At 45.6% G+C, this 21,990-nt stretch overlaps 1 protein-coding gene across 2 annotated transcripts in view; it reads left to right on the forward strand.

Annotated features, from left to right (window-relative positions):
• Nucleotides 1–21,990, forward strand: part of TUT7 (terminal uridylyl transferase 7) — a 1,097,449-nt gene that overhangs the window by 104,336 nt on the left and 971,123 nt on the right. For both annotated transcript variants that reach the window (XM_069228237.1, XM_069228248.1), the window contains exon 4: nucleotides 3,933–4,110. In XM_069228237.1, the coding sequence (XP_069084338.1) occupies nucleotides 3,933–4,110 (178 nt within the window). The remainder of the gene's footprint in view (nucleotides 1–3,932; nucleotides 4,111–21,990) is intronic.

Here is a 21,990-nt window from a genome sequence, read left to right on the forward strand (position 1 = left end):
GTGGCAGAAAGAGCTCTACATACATTAGACATTAAAAGAGCACTAATGTACTATATAGATGGAACAAAACCATTCAGGAAAACTAAACAGCTGTTCATAACCTTTCAAAAACCTCATACTGGTAACCTCATTTCAAAACAAGGATTAGCAAGGTGGATAGTAAGATGCATCCAAACATGCTACGTTAAAGCCAAAAGACAACTCTTAGTTACTCCTGAAGCACATTCCACAAGAAAAAAGGTGCTACAATGGCTTTTTTTTAGGAAACATACCAATGGCTGAAATATGTAAAGCAGCTACTTGGTCAACACCACATACATTTACTAAACACTATTGTGTAGATGTTTTAGAATCACAGCAAGCCACAGTAGGTCAAGCTGTTCTCAGAACATTAGTTCAAACAACTTCAAGTCCTACAGGCTAACCACTGCTTTTAGGGGAGGACTAACTGCTTTGTAGTCTATGCACAGCATGTGTATCTGCAGCTACACATGCCATTGAACGGAAAATGTCACTTACCCAGTGTACATCTGTTTGTGGCGTGTTCCACTGCAGATTCACATGCACCCTCCCACCTCCCTGGCAGCGTGTAGTCGTTTAAGTTAACACTGGGTAAGTGACATTTTCCATATATATATATATATATATATATATATATATATATATATATATATATATATATATATATATATATATATATATATATATATATAAATGTATGTATGTGTGTGTGTATGTATATGTGTGTATATATATATATATATATATATATATATATATATATATATGTTTGTATATGTATACTGAGAAAAGCAAAGGTTCCAGGGACATTATAGGCAGGCTCGTATTTCATCTGGGGTAATTAGCAGTGCATGGCGAGGACAGGAGTTAGTTACCTTAGGTCACAAGTTATAGTTACTTGCAATAACTAATTATAACAGATGAATTACTATGGTATTGTACATTTAAAATGTGAGCCTAACTATAATGTCCCTGTAACCTTGGGTTTTTTAAGCGAATGTCAATTTAAAAAAAAAAAAAATTATTTCCTAACTATAACATCCTTGTAACCTTTGTTGTTTTTTTTTTTTTTTTTTTTTTTTTACTGTAAAATAATTTTAATTACTGCACTTTAATCCAACCAATGCCTTCGGCCATGCGCGGACAAGTTGGCCTCAACCACTTAACACTGTGCTAAACGTGACCTTTGGCCATGCGCGGCAGGGATTGGCCGCAGGGCGTTGCCTGTGGCTAGGCCCAAGAGCCACCTCCTACAACCACCCAACAACGCACCACATGGAATGAGATATTTTCTGACAAACTGAACAAAAAACGTATTTGACAAGTACAAAGAGTGATATCACCTTTCTGTATGTATTTTAAATATTTGAAGTTTAAAAGAATTTAAAGCTGAAAAATGACAACTGACACACCTAGACTGGAACCCCAAACCTTCTGTGTGAGGTTCTGAGAACTTAACCACTGGATCGCAGGTGACTCTTTTGCTATGTACTGTCCAGACATCTCTATGACATTCAATCCAAAGATGATAGGGAAAAGCCGTAAAAGTAAAAGTTCCATCACTAGGAATGTTTACCATTCAAAACACGAGTAAATAAACAGACATACTGCCATGAGATACCAGGATTTGAACCTTGAACCTACTGAGTGATGCTCAAAAGCTTTACCAGTAGGCCAGAGATTAATTGCTAGTGTGATGCTTTGAAGTCATTGTATAGATAGACCACTGACTATCTTTCTCTCTCTCTCTTCCATCCCATAGTGAACCACCATAATGGGATGGAAGAGCGAGAGAGAGAAAGTGACAAGACTGTGGGGGGGGGGGGATCCTCAGTACCCCCGTATCCCCAGCCGGTTCCCATCTCCTGTAGGAGCCAGCATTGCTTTGACAAGCAGGGAACTTCTTTAAATAGTCATAGACGGTTTAAAGGACCTATGCATCGTTGATCCGTCCATGACAGTTGTGTGCAAATGAAGCCAACCTCCCCTCTAATTCTTTGGCAAAAGAAGGGATCAGACTTACTGGTTTATCTGTTTGAAGGGTTGAAGTTTCGTCAGCCGGCGTGATTTCTGTTAGCTACCCTGAAAGGGAAGAATCAGTTTGATTGATTTTTGTCTGCAAGGTGCCTTCTCTTTTTGAGGACCTTGGTTGGGGAAGTGGTCAGAAGAGTGCCCTACTCTTCTGACCCCTCCCAAGAATTTTTTTTCTTTCTTTATTTATAAACAAGTTTATTGTTTTCCAGTAACATCACAAATCCTACATAGCAACATTATTTCAGCAGTACCACATTACAAAACACGTAGTTCCAATTTTACAGATCCAATCCATAGTATTCTCACCATCTTCCCCAAATTTTCTAATGCTTCTGCAGGCAACCCCATGTTCTCTGAAGATTTTTATTTGTAGAGAACTGCACCTTGTCAAGGAACGGGAAGGTGTAAACACATTAGCCCAGTTCTTTGAAGAAGAAGTCACCAAAGAGGTCCCCTAAAACCACTGTGCTGGCCTCCCATCTGGCCAAGTCCCCAAGTTTTGGGTACACTTTTATGAGGAGCGATCTGTGTTTCTCGGTGGAGATAGTGCAATTTGTATTACCTAGAAAGGTGACCTCTCTCTGAACTCATTCCAAAAAGGGCTTCTGGGGCGTCATCTGTCATATTCAGTATCTTGGTGATCACCCCTGCTATGTCCAAATGTTTGGCCTGGCAAGCTTGGCAAGCCCTGTCTATGCTCTTCTTTGGGTCCTTGATGAAAGTGTCCATCGATCTCTGGCATGGACACCACTTTGCCTTTTAAACTGGTGCCGGAGCATTCAGCCACGAGGCATCCCCTAACTTCCTTGTCCATGAGTTTCCTCAGCTGTGAGGCAATGAATTTTGCAACCTTTTTGGCTGGAGCCTATTCAGACTATCTAGAATGTAAGGTATCTTCTGGGTTCAGCGTGTCTAGTGGAACCTCAGAATTTTGCCCCCCTTCATCTGATTTAAGGCGCTTAGGTTCCGGGGCCAGTTTGAAGGGGCTGCTGGTTCCTGGATTGTCATCTGAGTCCCCAAGCGATCCGTTTTCATCTGAGTCATTGTTGATATGTTTTTTGAAAGACCTGCGTTCGGCACTCCCAGCAAACAGCGTCTGACGAAGGTATGTATGTTCATCATTACTGGGCCACCACATCTTACTCCATTGGTCTGTGGGCCACACCCACTGCTGTTATTTTCTAGTACTGTTCAGTGAATGAGGGCATCTGCAGAGGAGAAATGACGGCAGAGCCAGTAATCAATGTAAATAAACACCACGTATTAAACCAAACGGAAAACCTCATAAAGAAAGAAAGAATCCCCGAAGGGTAAGCCCACTTATTTTTTCTTTGAGCAGCACAGAAAAAGGGAGGACAGCTAGAGAAACTGGGTACATACAGTCAGTATAGACTTTGATTGGTTGTACCATGGTGATTCTTGGGAAGTGTCTCTTTTTTTAGGATGCTGTTTAAATTAAAGTGAAGAAAAAAAGCATTAAGAAAGTATAAACCTCGCCTCCGGTCCTGACATAGAATAATGTGCGAATCATACATTGTTGTACACATTGAAGTTTACACAAACAGGGACGGGCATACGGGTGCAAACGCCAGCTGCTTAACATATGCATCGTCAAAGCTAGTAGATCTTGCTTTATGTGGTAGTGCATGGAGTCGCAAGCATGCACCAATGCTGTTTACACGGAAACCAATTGGCTTTGTCATTGCTTTTTATTTTTTTTAATATTGCTGTGTTGTAATGCGAACACTTACTGTCTTTATTCAGTGTGTCTTTTTCAAGCTTGCATAGCAAGGTCTTCATTTCAGTAGTTAATCAATTTTTAAAAAAAAAGTAGATATTTATGAATCATTGTTAAAAATGTGTATTGTTTTATGCAGGAAAAGGAAGAAGAAGAACTACTTATTACCTTGCCCCCACCAACTGCACCTCAAATAAAAGAAATAGATCTCGCCATTGATAAAATTGTGCAGAAGTTTGGCTTAAATAGTGAAGACTTGGAACAAAGACTTGATATTAAAAGACTTATGGAAATGCAGCTACATCAGATTCTACCAGGTATTTGCTTGCTTTGTTGAAATTTTGTGTAGCAATCTACTACTCTTTTGCCACTTCCTTGTTGATTAAACTACCTTGTTTTTGAAATATTAGCTGTTGTACATAACATAAAGAGAGAAGGAAATGGTGGAAGCACAGTTTAATATTTTATGTTCTAAGGCGTAACTCACACAGGATTATTTTGCATTTACAGAGGCTTTGCTGCCAGTGCAGTAATCTTGAGTCCCCCTTATTTGTTCAAATGGAATTGGACTTGGAGTGCAGGATTTCGGGTGCATGGTACTGGACAGCACTTAGCAAGAAATATGAGCCCCCACAACTAAATCCTTCTGGTGCAAATATGAAGATATGTATGTAAAGCACACAATATGTGGTACCTTATGCTGGTTATATACTATGGTGCTGACACAGAGTACAAGTGCTGGTAAAGATGTGGGCATTATGCAGATCTGATCTGTATGCTCTGGACCTTTAGAATAGCGCTGACAGTACTGGAAGAAATTTGTAGTGTCTATTAAAGAAATAGCATCCAGTTACCCACGGATCCTCTGGTGATACTTTTCTGTTCTACAGGCAGTAAAGGAAGACACACTACACTTACTAACAAGTAATGTGATACTGTAGTTGTTAATAGTGGCTGGACAAACACTGACTGTAGTTTCAAATCACTAGGACTGCATACATTGACCAATAGTGTTCTAAAACATGGTAGATCATGTTGCTGGAGAAGATTACAGCATCTTAACAATTAAATCTTGTCTGTGTGTCTTAACTTGGTCTCTGTTATCACTTGTTATCAAAAACAAAGTCATAACTTTCAGAAGGTGAAGGAGCTCCTACGTTAAATCACAGTAGGGAAAAGTTAGCAAATTAGGTATAACTTACTTGAGTTTGCGCTTTTGCTGTCCGCATATAGTCATTAACACTGAAATTCCAGGGCACTTTAAACAAGTCATAACATACTTTTTGTATTCTGTGCCTGTCTTCTGTTAACATTTAACATAATTTATTTTATGTTGTTTGGAAAATGGGTTATTGGTAAGGGCAGGTAAGAACCTACACTTAGCAATAGGCCACTAACCTCCACTTAGGTCCATTATGTCTCAATAAATTAAACTCAGCTCAACCCTTGGTAGCTTGACAACTAGCAACAAGGCTTAATTTAGGAGACATGTGTAAAGCATTTAAAACTCACAAAACAGTAAATATGTAAAACACACAAAACAATAAAAATCCAACACCAATTTATAAAAATAAATTATATTTTTATCTTTAAAATGACACCAAAACGATTAAAATCGGATAAGGGGACAGGAGATATGATTTTTTAAATAATTAATGCTTTTTAGCACTGAGAAACAAATAGCGCCAATCTGGTCGCACCTCGACTGGGGCAAAGTCAAAGTTTAAGACTGACCGCAGTGGAGCCCTGCTCGTCTACAGCCCGTGAGAGGCCTTAGTCAAAAGTTTACCTTCGGACTTAGTCGTTTTCTTGAAGATTTTCTTCAGTTGGGCCAAGTCGTCAGTCCAATCCGACCTCCTGGAACCCTTCCTCCGATTCGCATCGCGGTAGCCCTCAGTGGAAATTTTTACCTTCGGACTTCATATTTTTTTTTTTTTTTAGATGAAAATCCTTCGACTGGGGCAAATCTGAATCTTGATCTGACATCCTTGGAGCCATCTTCGTATACACTGCCTTGGAGGTCCCGGTGAACTTTCTGTGTTTGGACGTAGTCACTTTTTCGGAGATTTTCTTCACCACGACGAACCTGCAAGTCAGGCTGGGTTGCAGTTAAGGCATGCCGGCTAGTGTTGCTGCGGCAAGTCGGTCCCTTTATGAAGCTTTTTAAAAAAGTTCTCAAAATTTCTGGATCTTCTCCCAGATGTTCTTTTAAGGTTCTTTTAAGGGCCACAGCTCACCCCAAGGTTCTAGAAGCTCTGAGATGCTCCATGAGGGTGCAGACTACAACTCCCAGAATGCACCTGGCACAAACTCCAATTTGGCCACTGGACAGTGGTCAGCTAGTCAGTTTCTTCAGGAGTTGGTGCAGGGGACTCTGGTTAGCAATTTTTCACCTGTAGCAAACAGGGAGTACCTCCTTGAACCAGTCGAAGCCAGGCACGGTCCTTCTTGTGGTGAAGCCCTAGTGTGCAGCTGGTGCAGTCCTCCAGAGTGCAGGTCAGGGGTCCAGAAGGGCAGTCCTTCTTCTGTAGTTCATCCTTGTTGAAATCTGGTAGGGATCTGAGTAGTGGGTGCAGCTCTGCCATATTTAACCTTGCTCCTGGGTGAAAAACGGGGGGGGGGGTCCTGGTTCTCCAATCGGGTGCAGGGTCCTTTCCCCTGTGATGACCACTTCCTGGGAAGTGTGGTAAAAATCAATCCCAGGGAGCAGCATTCCTCAAAAATCCACCATGGCTGAAAAGCTGGAACGACTGCTCCATTCTAGAACATTGGAATCAACGCCTGAATGTCCTGAATCCGCTGCGGTGAAGAAAGGCCCGATTCAATGTTGTATCCAGTACTGCCCCTCTGAACAGGAGGCGTTGAGAGGGCTCCAGGTGAGATTTGGGCACGTTCACCGAAAAGCCCAGATCGAACAACAACGTCGGTTGTCGACTGCAGGTGACGCAGCAGGAGCTCCGGAGACTTGGCTTTGATCAACCAATCGTCCAGGTAAGGGAATACTGCTATCCCCCTCCTTCTGAGCTCTGCTGTAACCACTGCCATCACCTTCGTGAAGACTCGTTGCGATCCCCCCACAAACCAGAGATACTTCCTGAGCGACTTGAGAATCGGGATATGAAAGTAAGCATCCTGCAAGTCGACAGACACCATCCAATCCCCTTCGTTCAATGCCAAAAGCACCTGTGCTTGGGTCAGCATTCTGAACTTTTCCTGCTTGCGGAACCAATTAATAATCCTCAGGTCCAAGATTGGCCTCAACCGACCATCCTTTTTGGGGATCAGGAAATATCTTGAATAACAGCCCTGACCCCTCTCCTGCTCTGCAACCAACTCTACTGCACCTTTCAACAAAAGGACTAGAACCTCCTTTTGTAATAAAATGAGATGGCCTTCCGAACAGAAGGATGGGCGGGGGGGATGGGAGGGAGAAAACTCCCGAAAGGGAAGAGTATAGCCTTTCCCCACAGTATCGGTGACCCAGGAGTCCGATGTTATTGACTCCCACATGTGGAGAAACTGAGACAATCTTCCCCCCTACAGGAGATGCATGGGAAGGGTTTGATGGAGGACTAAGGCTGCTTTCCCTCCTGCATCCCTCCGTAGGAAGAGGAAGAGGCAGAGTGCTGCTGGGTGGCTCCTCTGGTACGAACCCTACTCCTTCCCCTATATGATCTATAGGGGTGAGTAGAGGCAGCCTGCTGGCCTGTCTGCTGAAATCTCCCTCAAAAGGAAGAGGCATGCCCAAACCCCCTGAACCTCCTGAATGCTCGTGAAGGAGTGAAGACGGAGGCCTGCAAGCCTAATGACTTTGCCGTGGCCCTACTCTCCTTGAACCGCTCCAAGGCAGAGTCTGCTTTTGTCCCAAAGAGTTTATCTCCATCAAAGGGTAAGTCAAGTAGGGTTGATTGCACATCGGGAGAGAACCCTGAAGATCGTAGCCAGGCATGCCTTCTTGTTGCTATGGACGTGCCCATTGCTCTGCCCACGGAATCAGACGTGTCAAGTCCAGATTGGATAACCTGAGTTGCCGTTGCCTGAGCGTCTGTCAAAAGGTTGAGAACCTCCTGAGGCAATCCAGGATGTATTGTCTTGGCCTCGTCCATCAGGGCATAGATGTACCTGCCCAAGATACAGGTTGCATTTGTTGATTTCAGGGCCATGCTGCATGAAGAGAGTGTCTTATTTGCAGATTGGTCCATTCTCTTGCATTCCCTGTCCGAAGGAACCTCTGGAAAAGATCCTGGAGCAGTACGGGAGGAACATGAGGCCTGCACCACCAAGCTCTCTGGAGTTGGATGTTTTGACAAGAAAGTTGGATCTCCTAGAGCCACCCGATACCTCCTTGCAACCGACCTATTCACTGCTGTCGAAGTCACAGGCTTCTTCCACATCTCCATTATCGGGTCTAGAAGCGTCTCATTAAATGGAAGAAGGGTCAACACTTCAGTGAGAATGTTAGTTTTTATTTCATTAGCTGGAAGAGGAAGGTCAAGTAACCCGCCGCTTTCCTCACCACCAAATAGAAAGAAGCAGCCTCTTCGGTGTACTCCCCCGGGGATGCTAAGTCCCCCTCCGGGGAAGTGTCCAACCCACTGGCAGTGTCCAAGCCCTGTAGGTCTCCCAGGGTCTCTGCAATCACACCATCTCCCAAGAGCTGTTTCTCGTATTCCTGCTCCTCAAGCAGCCTCAGAGCCAATCTCCTGGAGTGCAGCCTGGCCTCAATTCTCAATGTCGATAAGGCGCCTGGTGACGCCGAAGGCCTTAGTCGACATCGACCCTCTGATTCATCCGACGCCGAATCCATCAGCGCAGTAGGCTTCTTCAGCATCGATTAAGGTTGTGGTGAACTCATCGGCGCCGGGGCAGCAGACGTCGGTGTCACAGGCCTTCTAGGTGACGCCATTGGTACCGGCGCTGAACCAGCACCTCCCGTGGGAAGGAAAGGCATGAAGGGCTTCGGTCTGTACGGAGCCGGAACACCCATGTCATATGCCAAAGGACCTGAAGGTCCAGACGTGCCACCTGCCGGAGCCATGCTGGCAAAGATGCTAAACATCACATTTAGAAATGCAGCAGGGTCTGTACCTGGTGCTAGGAACGCCGGATATCCATGTGGAGTCGGTGCCTGAGGTGACACCGGAGTCGGTTCGGGTATCTCTGTCCTGATGAGGATCGACCTCAAAGACAGATAGAGGAGATGTAGGAGAAATAGGAGTCGTCCGAGCTGGAGGTGTTACCATCGGACCAACCTCCCATGTCTTACGGCGTTGAGCTGATGGCGACCTCGAGCGGGATCGGTCCTTACTCTAATGACGTCGTGATCCATGCCGGCCCCGGGAGTCTCGTGACGCCTGTGCGACTTCGAAGATTTAGAGGAAGACCTACGATGGTGATGTCTCTCCTTCTTTGCTTTCGCCAAGAATAACTTGGCCTCCCGCTCCTTGAGTGCTTTCGGATTCATACGCTGGCATGAACCGCACGCCTCGACTTCATGGTCAGAACTCAAACACCACAAGCAATTTTAGTGTGGGTCTGTCACCGACATTCGGCCACCGCACTCCCTACAGGGTTTAAAACCCAATTTGCGTGGCTGAAACATAGTAACACTCGAAGTGAAACAGTAGCTCCCTGGAGCCTCGAAGAAATAACCGCTACTCGAAGGCACGGAAAAAAGGGAACGGACGTCTGCACGTTGACGAGGACCTCTTATTGCCTGGATAACGTCATATGGCGTCGCGTGGGAGTCGGGCAATTGTGACGTCATTGTCGACGTGCAGAGCTAGAAGATTTCCATCGGATGCTGGCGTATGTGGAAAATTAATTAGGTGAGTAATCCACAGGTAGTTGTATCCATCAGAAACTGAGATTACAAATTGGAACACCATTATAATAGCCCCTTAGTTAAGCAGGAGATAGGATACCTGGGTGTGCAGATCACAGGTAACTTGAATGAGATTGTGAAGGTCAATTTCAAGAAAGTACTGTTAGCTACCAGGAAATTGTTAAAAGTCGGGGCTGGAATTCCGCTTGCCTTCATAGGTAGATCGAATATCCTGAAGATGTCAATACTGCCAAAGATCACCTTTATTTTAATGTGATCCCTTTAGAGTTTAAGACAGCTTGGTTCAAGAAGCTACCGGGAGAATTTAGCAGCTTTGTATGAGTATCATGAGGAGTTTGAATCGCGTGGAAGAAGCTTTGTAAAAAGAGAGAGCAGGGAGGTGTTGCAACTCCTGACCTTTATAAATACTACATGGCATTCCAGCTAAAGAATATGAAAGGGTTATTGAGTGATAGTTCCTAGTTTATCTCTTTTTTCAAGGCCATGATTAAGCACCTTTCTGAGGAAGGGGATCACTTTAAAAAGATCAGGTTAAAGATCTTGATGCCGGCCTACAAGTTGTCGTTCAAGGTTTGGTGGGCCTTAGGTATACCTTATTATAGTAGCTTATCGCCTATTTTGGGACTCGCCAGGCACTCCTGAATGTCTCCAGGATAAACTATCAACCTTTTTAAAGGAAAAATGACTGTGAAGTGGGGGCAAATCCTGGAGGGTAATGTGTTGTTGTCTTGGTCCACACTGACTGAGCGCGCGGAAGGATCTGTTTCCAAATTCAAGTATTACCAGCTTGCTAACTGGGCAAAAGCCTTACCCAAGGAAGGACAAGGGGATGACATTTGGGAAAAGAAATTGCTCCAGAGCCGGGGAAGAGATTCTTGTTTTGCCGTTTGGAAAATGGGGACAGGACCTGCCATCGCTGGGCGTCTCCACCCTCTAGCAAGTATTGATGTCCATGCTTTGGGTCACAGTTAAATCCGCCTCTTTAAGGAAGACTCATCTGTTCACATTACACAGGTCTTACTGGACTCTGAAGAGGCTGACAGTCTTAGGGAAGCAGAAGAAGTGGTGCCGTAGGTGTGGCGAGGAGAGGGCGGATGCCGTCCATATGTTTTGGCCGTGTCCCATGATTCATCAATTTTGGTAAGCTCTGGGTAAGGTGGTTCTGGATGTGGTTAGTCCATTTGTCCAGGAGTCAAGGTAAGCCTTCCCCTAGTAATTTTTGGGGTGCTTGATAATGAAGGCCAAAGTGGAAATTTTACAAAAATAAAAGGTCACTACTGTTTATATTGGTTCTTCTGGCTCGTTGGGAAATTAGTTTGAAATGGGTACTCTGTTCACCACAGACACTGCATGACTGGTCAGTTAGAAAAATCTTCAGTTTAGAACAGGGTGGCTCTTAAAAAGAGGAGTAGGTTCTGGGTGCTATGGGGAGATTGGTGTAATTCACTTATGCAGGTTTAAGGCCTCTTTGGTCCTGTTTCAGTTTGATGGAGTCGAATGACTAAGAATTCCCACAAGTCCTCATGATTAGAATATCCCAAGGAGAAATACTGGATCAGGAAAGCTTCAAGATGGAGGTTGGGCTGCCTGCCAACAAATGTTGTTGGCTGAAGCCTTTTTGGTCTTGTGTGGTTTGTGAGCTGACAGAGAGGGGGTGGGGATCCTACCTTTGTGGGGTGTTCCCAGGATCCAAACTCTGTTGCCCTCTTAGCTGCTTGAATTCACAATGAGAACACACAAAAAAGAAAGTCAAAGATATAGTACCTCAAGCAGATGCATTGAAGAGCGCAAATGCTTTTAGCAAATAAAAGCTGTTATATCTACCTTAAACCCTCCCCTTCACGTTCGACAAACAATGTCCATGTTATTAGCTAATAAACGCGCTTTTAGCCTCACTTACTGCTACTGATCTTCATGAAACTTGAAATATCAATGGTAAGCCACACATGCTAAGTTTCTGCAAATTTTGTGCAGTCTCGTCAAATGGTGCTAAACTTAAAAGCAAATCAAAAAATCCTGTACTACTATCAAGATATCTATAAATTGAATTCTTATTGAGCCCTCCAAGCATATATTTTTTTTAAATACCTTTTCTTGCCCTCATGCATCTTCTTTGTCCATAGCACCAAATGGCATATACGAGAGCTGGCTCAGGATCAGGGCTGCAGCTCCGACTTCATTCAAGCCTCAAGGGAGCCAGCTCAGTATTTTCAGTGATGGCTGTCAGATGCCAAACGGAACCCCAGCAGGCTGCTCTCTTCCCTTTTGTGACTGATGCTTCACTGCTGGGGTTGGGGGTTGGGAGTGGAATCACCTAGGGTAGGTGGAAATCAGAGGCCTCTCCTCTCAGGCAGAGAACCAGCTTCATTTCAGTCTTTTAAAGCCTTGGGTCCTATAGGTCTTCCTGGCATCCATCAGAGAAAGGCGGGTGCGGTCCTCCTGACCACACTACCCCATGTGCTATTGCAACAAGTAGGGTAGAGGGGGTTCCAAAGCCTCTTCTAGAATATTGTGTTCCTCTGGAGGTGACTAAAACATTAGACCAACTTCCTGGTCACCAGCCACTTGTCAGAGTTCCTGAACATTAGTGTGGGTAAATTGAACTGATTAGGCAGATCATAAGTGGCATCACCTTCCTGAGGAGGAGCAGGGCATTGTCGAACTCTGGGAGAGCCCTTGCTAGATCTATTTGCCAGAGTTGGGAACGTGTACTTTCGGCAGTTCTGCACACTGGTGATCACTCCGAGCCGCACGTTAGGAGAATCATTTCATCTGCAACCAAACAAAGGACATCCTATACCTTCCCACTGATACCTCTCCGACCTCGGTTCCAAAGAAGCTCAGGAAAGAAAAGGCCACAGTTTTGTTGATTGCCCTAAACTGGGTCAGGGGCGTGTGGTACCCAGAGCTTCCAAGTAACTGCCCTCCGATTCAGCTTTCACTTGAGAGGACCTCTTGCTTCACCAGCAGGGCAGCGGCCTGCATTCAAATCTCCACAACATACACCTACATCCACCTTATCCCTCTCCTTGATCCAAAAGGGGACTGAGCTTCCACACTGACCAGATGAAAGATTATCAGGTAGGCTACTTCTCAGGTGGGAAAAAGGGCAGGGCGGTACAAAAGAGGACCTATCAGGGTAGTTAATCCTGTGTGTTGAGATTGGCTATGCTCTAACCAAAGCAACCCGCCCTCCTCCAGGCCTTGGGAGTCCATTCCACAAGGACCATGCCACTACAACGGCGTTGGCACAAGCGGTGCCATTTCTTGATATCAGCCAGGCAGCGACATAGGCTTTGGTGCATGTGTTCATGGACCTCTACTGTTCTGACATACATCCTGGTTCAACAAAAAGGTCACTTTGTTTGCTTGCTCAGTCCTGCAGTAGTTTTTGGCCAGAGTCCACTCTGGTGGATAATCTTAACTACAGGTTCCTCGCTGCCCTCCCATCTTCCTGTTCTTTGTAGTGAACCCTTTGAAATCTCAAAACGTCCCAAATTACAGATCGTACATTGTTACAAACAATTTGGTCTACGCTTTACGTCTGAGGGTTCAGAAAGGAAAAGAGAAACTGACATCGGCATAAGGTGTTGGTGCTTTCATATGGCTCAGCTCCATCACGTCCGGGGCAGTCTGAAGCCACTGCAAAGCTGCACAATGTTACCTGTTGGTGTGCAGGGGCACTGCTTATGAAACTTTCCTGATCCAGTGTTTCTTCTGGGGATATTCTAATCATGAGGATTCTGTGGTTAGCTATACTATCTACCAGAAAGAGCATTATTCTTCACCATGTCCTGTTTTTTTTTTTTTTTTTGCAATTAGCCGTTCTTCTAACATCATCATTTACAAAAATGAAAAAAAGAAAAGTTGAATGGTAAAGCTCATCATGTTGTCCTCTACCAACCATGCACACTGCCCCTCTCACGCCCCCACTGTAGCAATGTCACCATATTTGAGAGTGATCCCATATGTCAAGGTTGTGATGGTGTACCTACCTCAAGGTGTGCCTGGAGGTTATGATGCTTCCACTTCCCCGTCCTGCTCAGTATCAGCTCTTTTTAGGGTCGAGCCTGCGTTGCATGCGCTCGCGCATGCGTATCGCAGCGAGACCCTTTAGTATTTAAAAAAGGGCTCGGAGCCCTGTCAACTTCACGTCAGTGTTTTTTTATTGGTTCGTGGGCTTGCCTTATAAAATCTGCTTGCTTTCATTAGTCGAAGGCACATATACGTCATGCCTTTTCCGGTAGCTAGCCCTCCTCGAGCGCAGCGACCAAGTACAGAAAACATGCGAGGCTTGCTGTTTTCCTTCGGGCTCGTGGACTTCTTTTTCTCTAATTTACGAGCGCGATCTTGCTTGGCAGAAGTTCAGCGCTTTACATAGTTAATTTCACTTTTTCGGGTTATGTACATAAATGCACTTTTGCCCGATAGGTGAAAAGTCGGGTTAGGAGTTTACAACGCGATCAGCTCTAACATGAGCAAACGCGAGACCCGTTGCATTGTAAATGCTTGTTATTAACTTGCTACTCATGTGGGTTCTCTATTACGGGTCCCATCATGCATAGCGGATCTTGAGGTTAGTGGCCATATTTTTCTCGGAAAATTTTAAGCGAGCAACTCAAACCTGTGCGCTTTTCAGGTTTACGGTTAGATTCCTACAGAACTGCATCATCAGCTCAAGTGCACTTTTCTCTCTGTATATTATCAAACCTATCTATTTAATGCCATTCACGAGAATCGTATCTTGTGGAGGGTGTGGCCTTGATTCCTGTTACATGTAGCAATTATGCATCCGACGTCTGTACTCTGAGCCTCTTCCATGCAGTTTAGTCTTCGAGTTTGTATCCTAGAGTTCTGAAATTGTGCCTCTGGTTTTTGAGAATGCCACTGGAAGTATAAACCTGTCATGCATTTTTCTGAGACAGTTGTTGTACAACACATTCCGATTCATAAAGAATTAGAGTTATATAGGATGGAAAATGCCTCAGCAACAAGGAAGGGCCTCAGTGCATCACTGGAGAGCTTTTTAATTGAAAATCCTAGTAACATGTTTACTTTGAACTCTTGAATAGGTAAGATACTTCTGTGTATTGTAAAACAGGGTGGAAAGGTTGGGCTGATCAAGGTTTGTTTATTGTTTTAATGTTCTTTTAGTAGAGTTACTTCGTTCAGAATCATAGAATATAAACCATCACTCTGCTGAATTTGGTGAAATATGACCACACCACCAAGATTTGGATTCAAATGTACCAATTCTAAGTTCTATGGGGATGTCCTCTCTAGTTCCAGATCTGCTTCTGTGCAGCACCCTCTCTAATTCCCTTCCCCTCGTTTGGCCTCTCGGAACCTCTGTCTTTTGCAAACAATTACTGACAATAATCAAATATGCAGATGTCTTACTGAAGAGGTGTTTCACCCTGACATTTAAGGCAGCTTTGGAGTCTCATAATACCGTGCAATACTATTTAGCTGTGTTTATTTTTCCACTCTGTGGTGCAAAGATAAGATAAGATATTTTCACTTTTAAAAAATTAGATTTTCAACTTTCTGATGGATACTATACCTGTGGATTCCTCACCTTATGAATTCTCCCATGTGCCAGCATCTGACAGAAAATCTTCTTTCCAGCTCCCCACGTCGACGTCACAATTGCACGGCTCCATGCGACTCCGTCTGACGTCACCGTGCCAATAAGAGGTCCTCGCTGATGTAAGTTCCCTTTTTTCTGTGCCTTCGACGCTAACGGTTTTCTCCTAGCTCTTGCTACTGTTGGAGGTGCTCCATTTTGTTACTAGTTTCAATCCGGTTTCTAGTTACAATGTCTCCTCCTAGGAAGTAGGGATTTAAGCCATGTCGAGAGTGCGAGGGTCGCATTTGGGTTACTGACCCTCATGACGATTGCCTTTGGTGTCTGAGCTCTGAGCATGACGTTGAGGAGTGTGTTTCCTGCCAGAGCATGAACTCTAAGGCTCTGAAAGAGAGAGAGGCCTAACTCTTTTTGGCCAAGGCGGTGAAGGGGCAATAGAGTCATCACAGATCCTCTTCCCATACTTTTTCGAAGAGACACAAGAAACAACGTCGTCATGACTCTTGGCGTTGTTCGGCTCGGAGCTGGTCAAGATCAAGGTCTCCATCTGGACGCGACATGGGAAGTGAGTCAGACGGTGACTCCGCAACCTCAGAGCCCTCAAGCTTCTCCGGCGCCGTCAGTCTTCGAGGTAGTGACACCCCCGGAGATTCCTCGATTTTCACCTGCTGCTCATGATGCCAATGTTCCGCAAGCACAGGTGCAGCATGGAGACCAGCGGTATCCTGCCTTCCCGGCTCCGGGAGCAGATCCGGCGACATTTTTAAATGCCATGTTCTCGATGTTTAATGCTATGGCCCCTGATGGTGCACCGGCTGGTCCCACGGGTCCGATGGCATTTTCGTTGGGCTCCCCGGCTCCTTACAAGGCGCGCCGTTTATGCCCATCTATCCGGCTGAGGGTGCCGGTTCGGTGCCAAGGACGTCACCTTGAGGTCCTTTGGTTCCGATGACGTCGCCTTCCAGGCCTGTGGCGCTGATCTCATCTCCCCATCAGTTGACGCCGATGGTTGAGCCTCACGTGTCCTAAGCGCCGTTGGGATCCATTCCGGTGCCAGATCTGAATGATGGATTTGACTGAAGCCAATCTTCCACTCCTGTTCCGCGTCTTCAAGTTTTGAAGCCAGTGTCATCGACGTTGGCCAATTCTATGTTGACGCTGAGGTTAGAGGCCAGACTGAGGTCTCGTAGAAAGGCATTGCGACTTTTAGAAGAGGAAGAGTACCAAAGGCGGTTGTTGGAAGAGGGGGAGATTGTGTTGCCCTTGGGAGAATATCAAGGGCTGGATTCAGCCAGTGGGCTTGACACTTCCCCGGAATGGGACCTATCTTCACCGGGGGAGTTCATATAGGAGGCGTTGCCTGCTGCAGAGGTTAAGACAAACATTTTGACGGAGGTCCTACACCCTTCTTCAACTTCTGCGGATCCTTTTCTTCCGTTCAACAATGCTCTTACGGAGCCCATATTAGAGCTTTTGAGGAAGCCTGTGTCGTCACCTGCTGTTAATAGGTCTGTGGCAAGAAGGTACAGAGGGGCGCCTGGAGATCCGGGGTTATTATCGAAACATCCTACCCCGGAGAGTCTGGTTGGTCAGGCCTCTTGCTCCACACGGTCGGCTCCAGGCTCCTTCCCTGTGATTCCATCGGACAGGGAATCCAAAAGAATGGAGCAGTCGGCAAAGAAAACCTTCTCTTCTTGCAGCATGGCTCTCAAGGCTGCGAATGCTACCTGTGTTCTTGGTAGATACGTACACGCCCTGATGGACTCGGCTAGAGCTATGGTTCCTGACCTGCCGCAGGATGTACAGGGTCAATTTGCTGAACTTCTATCTGATACTCAGGCTGCAGCAAAACAGATAATCCAGTCTGGTCTTGGTTGAGGTCCTCTGGGTTTTCTTCTGATGTGCAGACTACTTTATTGGATTTGCCCTTTAATGGAGAGAAACTGTTTGGTGATAAAGCAGACTCGCCCTAGAGCGCTTTAAAGATAGTCGAGCCACGGCGAAGTCTTTGGGTTTGCAAGCCTCCTCTGCTACCCCTTTCAGGTCCTTTCGGAGGTTGAGGTTTTGGGCGTGGAGCCGTCTAGCGTGGGAGAACCCAGTCCACAGTCCAACAGCCTGCCAGCCTCCCATATAGATCCTTTAGAGGGCGGGGAAGGGTTTAGACAAGAGGGGCCACCCAGCAGCACCCTGCATCACCCTCTTCCTCTGGAGGACAACAACAAGGGAAGCAGCCCTAGTTTTCTCCCCATTTATGACTACACTTCTCCTGTAGGGGGAAGATTACGTCTTTTTCTCCACGAGTGGTAGTTAATTACATCAGAGTCATGGGTTCTGAACATTGTGAGGAAAGGATATACTCTCCCTTATCAGGAGTTTCCTCCTCCCATCCCTCCCTGTCCCTCGTTTTGTTCAGAAGACCATCTCCTGTTGTTGCAGTAGGAGGTTCAGATCCTGTTGTCAAAAGGTGCAGTGGAGTTGGTTCCAGAGCAGGAAAGTGGTCAGGGTTGTTATTCAAGATAATTCCTGATCCCCAAGAAGGACGGTCGCTTGAGACCAATCCTAGACCTGAGGATTTTTAATTGGTTCCTCAAGCAGGAAAAATTCAAGATGCTGACTCTGGCACAGGTACTTCTGGCGTTGAACAAAGAAGATTGGATGGTGTCTGTCGACTTGCAGGATGCTTACTTTTATATCCCTATACTCAAGTCGCACAGGAAGTATCTCCGGTTTGTGGTGGGGTCGCAACATTACCAGTTTGCGGTCCTTCTGTTTGGTCTTACTTCAGCACCTTGAGCCTTCACGAAGGTGATGTCAGTGGTGGCAGCAAGTCTTAGAAGGAAGGGGATATCGGTATTTCCTTACCTGGACGATTGGTTGATCAAAGCCAAGTCTCCAGAGATTGTGTTGCATCACTTGCAGGACAACTCAGTCTGGGTTTTATGATAAATGTACCCAAGTCTCACCTGGAGCCCTCTCAATGCCTCCTGTTCATAGGGGCAGTACTGGATACTACATTAAATCGGGCCTATCCTCTGCCTCTGTGGATTCAGGACATTCAGGCGTTGATTCCAATGTTTCAAAATGGAGCGGTTGTTCCAAACCTCAAGGTCTTACGCCTGCTCGGTCTGTTCGCTTCTTGCATTCTGTTGGTCACTCATGCACGTTGGCACATTAGGGCTCTCCAATGGTGCCTCCTCAGGCAGTGGTTTCAACACAAAGGGGATCTCGAGGAGTCGATAATGATCTGCAGAGACGCTGCAGCGGATCTAAGATGGTGGGTTGTGGACGGCAACCTTTCTCAAGGAAGGCCGTTTTCACTGCCGCCTCCGGTGGCTACGGTCATGACGGATGCTTCCACTCTAAGGTGGGGAGCTCATCTGGGCGACCTGGAGATCAAGGGTCGTTGGAACAGACTTTTCATATAAATCTGTTAGAATTGCGGGCGATACGTCTGGCTCTCAAGGCCTTCCTCCCATCCCATCGGGGTCAGTCAGTTCAGGTCCTGAAGGACAACACTACCGCAATGTGGTATATAAACATTCAGGGAGGAGTAGGGTCGTATCTTCTCTGCAGGGAAGCTCTGCATTTCTAGTCCTGGTTTCAGGACCATCGGATTTGCTTGATAGCAAATCATCTGGCTGGAGTGCTCAACGTACGTGCAGACACACTCCTTTGCCTTTTTTTGGCTGACCACGAGTGGCTTCTCCATCCGGATCTGGTCCTGCACATCTTTCAGATGTGGGGTTCTCCAGGGATAGATCTGTTTGCTACTCGGGAGAACACGCACTGCCAGTCCTTCTGCAGCCTCCAGTATCCGGTGCAAGGCGCTTTGGAGGATGCGTTTCAGATATCTTGGTGCAACCAGTTGCTTTACACATTTCCCCCCATACCCTTGATCCCTCAGGTTCTGAGGAAGATTCGTCAAGATTGAGCTCCGGTCATTTTGATAGCCCCGGATTGGCCAAGAAGGGTGTGGTACACGGACCTTCTCCAACTCTCGCTGTGCCCTCCGCTCCGTCTCCCTTTCAGGGCAGATCTCCTCTCGCAATCACAGGGGCAGGTTCTGCACCCCCACCTCCAGAGCCTGCACCTTCATGCCTGGAGATTGAACGGGGCAATCTGAGTTCTTTTTCTTTCCCACCAGATGTAGTGGATGTTATTTTATCGGCCAGGTGACACTCCACTAAGACAGTTTATGACGGCAGGTGGGCTAAATTTGTGGCTTGGTGTGGAGAAAAGCAAATTGACCCTTTGAGGGCCCACCTATTATTTGCTTTAGATTTAGCAGAGAAGGGTTGTGCAGTGGCTACAGTTAAGGGTTATTTGGCTGCTCTGTCAGCCTTTCTTTGCCTCCCGGGTCAGCCCTCCTTGTTTAAGTCACCTATTGTGATTAGGTTCTTGAAGAGTTTCGTTAATAGGTTTCCTCCCACTCCTTTTCATATGCCTCAGTGGGACCTAAATCTGGTTTTAACCTTTTTAATGGGGTCACCTTTCGAACCCATGCACTCTTGCCTGCTAAGGTTTCTGGTTCTTAAAACAGTTTTTCTCATTGCTATAACCTCAGCTAGGTGGGTTGGTGAGCTTCAAGCTCTTTCTGTTAAACCCCCCTTTACCTTGTTCTTCCCGGATAAAGTGGTGTTGAAAACCAGGGCGGCTTTCCTGCCAAAAGTTATCACTCCTTTTCATATAGGGCAGACCATTACCCTTCCATCTTTCTACACTCCTCCTCATCCCTCGAAGGACGAAGAGATGCTTCACCATTTGGACCCTAAAAGGGGTCTTAGTTTTTATATTGAATGGACGAAAGACTTTCGCCTGGAGGACCAGCTGTTAGTGGGGTATATTGGACAGAGAAAGGGCAGAGCAGTCCATAAAAGCACAATATCCAGGTGGGTCATTCTTTGTATCAAGATTTGCTACTCGTTGGCAAAGAAAGTTCCCCCTGAGGGTATCAGGGCCCATTATACCAGGGCTAAGTCTGCTACTTCGGCCCTGGCAAGAGGGGTTCCAGTGGTGGATATTTGCAAGGCAGCAACTTGGGCGTCCCTCCACACCTTAGCAAAGCATTATTGCTTGGACTCGGAGGTTAGGAGGGACAGCCATTTTGCACGATCTGTATTGCAGGACTTCTTGGTGTAACCAGTCAGGCTCCCACCTCCGAGTGCGGTACTACTTTGGGACTCTATTCATAAGGTGAGGAATCCACAGGTAGTTGTATCCATCAGAAGAACGAGTTACTTACCTTCGGTAACACTTTTTCTGGTGATACAATAGCTGCCCGTGGATTTCTCAGTCCCACCCGCCTCCCCGTTGCCTTTCTGGTTACATTAAGATATGTGGTTTTATATGTGTATATATGTTAATGCCTTTTTCTGTACATATAAATTATGTTTTTGATTATATTGCATCATGGTGGTTTTATGTATATATGTATTTATTGGAGCTATTGTGAGGTTGGTTTTCACATGTTCGCCACAAAGGCACATAAAAAATGGGTTAAACTGACGACAGCACGCCGGCGAGGACCTCTTATTGGCACGGTGACGTCAGACGGAATCGCGTGGAGCCGTGCAATTGTGATGTCGACGTGGAGAGCTGGGAAGAAGATTTTCCGTTGGATGCTGGCGCATGGGAGAATTCATAAGGTGAGGAATACACAGGTAGCTATTGTATCCACCAGAAAAAGCGTTACCAAAGGTAAGTAACTTGTTCATTTGGAAATGTATTTTCAACAACTTTCACCCTTTGAACTGCTTTCCTCTTCAGTAGTTTTCATCACTTATTTCTGTTGTCATTATGCCAGCTTTTTCATAATTGCTCCTTCTCTAGTGGAAAAAAGGTCACAGAAGAATGAACATGCCTAAGCTAATATATGATTTGGATTCCATAAATGCTGTTGCTGAGTGTAATATTTGTGCAGAGATTCTTAATAGGCTAGGTAAAGATAGGCAACTGTAGGATAAGCTTAAAAACTTACCAGTTCTCCCCCAGAGAAAACCATTCTCCTTTCCGATTCGGTGTCTTAAACCAAGAAAAATAAATGGGGCAGTGTGGCCGCCTCCACGTCCAACCATGTTGGAGCCCCACTCTGAGATCTGTAGAGGTCTTTGCTGGCTGGTAAACCATCTTGTTCTCTTCAGTTGATGTTGAAAGATTTAGAAGGTTTTGTCAGCATTGTGATAAATCTCCGGGAATCCTTCACCATTTAGGTCTTGCTTGATGTCAAGGGCCATCCTCAAATAAATTGACTTCTGAGACTATGGCTCAAGCCTAACAATCCCCGAAGGAGTTAGAAGATGTTGACTGTTGGAAAATGGATTATTGGTAAGGGCAGGTAAGTACCTACACTTAGCAGTAGGTCACTAACCTCCACTTAGGTCCCATTAGGTCTCAATAAATTAAACCCATCTTAACCCTTGGTAGCTTGGCAGCGAGCGACAAGGCTTGACTTAGGAGACAAAGGTGTAAAGCATTTAAAAATCACAAAACAGTAAATAAGTAAAACACAATAAAAATCCAACATCTATTTATAAAAAGTCACACTGGAAAGGAACAAAGTCCAGAGTTCAGGCCACCCATGAGGTAACACTGCCACACTTACTTTCAGAAGTGGTTCTTAATTCAGGAAAGTGGTCCACAGCACCAGCCAAGGGTTCAGAGGCTCTAGTTTGCCTCTTGGAGTCTGGGACTACAACCCCCACAATGCACCTCTTCAACTTATGGAGTTGCTCCTAACGTCTCCAAAATTCTGGATCTTCTTCCAGG

Source organism: Pleurodeles waltl, chromosome 1_1 (genome assembly GCF_031143425.1).
Source record: "Pleurodeles waltl isolate 20211129_DDA chromosome 1_1, aPleWal1.hap1.20221129, whole genome shotgun sequence".
In the NCBI taxonomy this organism is placed as follows: Eukaryota; Metazoa; Chordata; class Amphibia; order Caudata; family Salamandridae; genus Pleurodeles; species Pleurodeles waltl.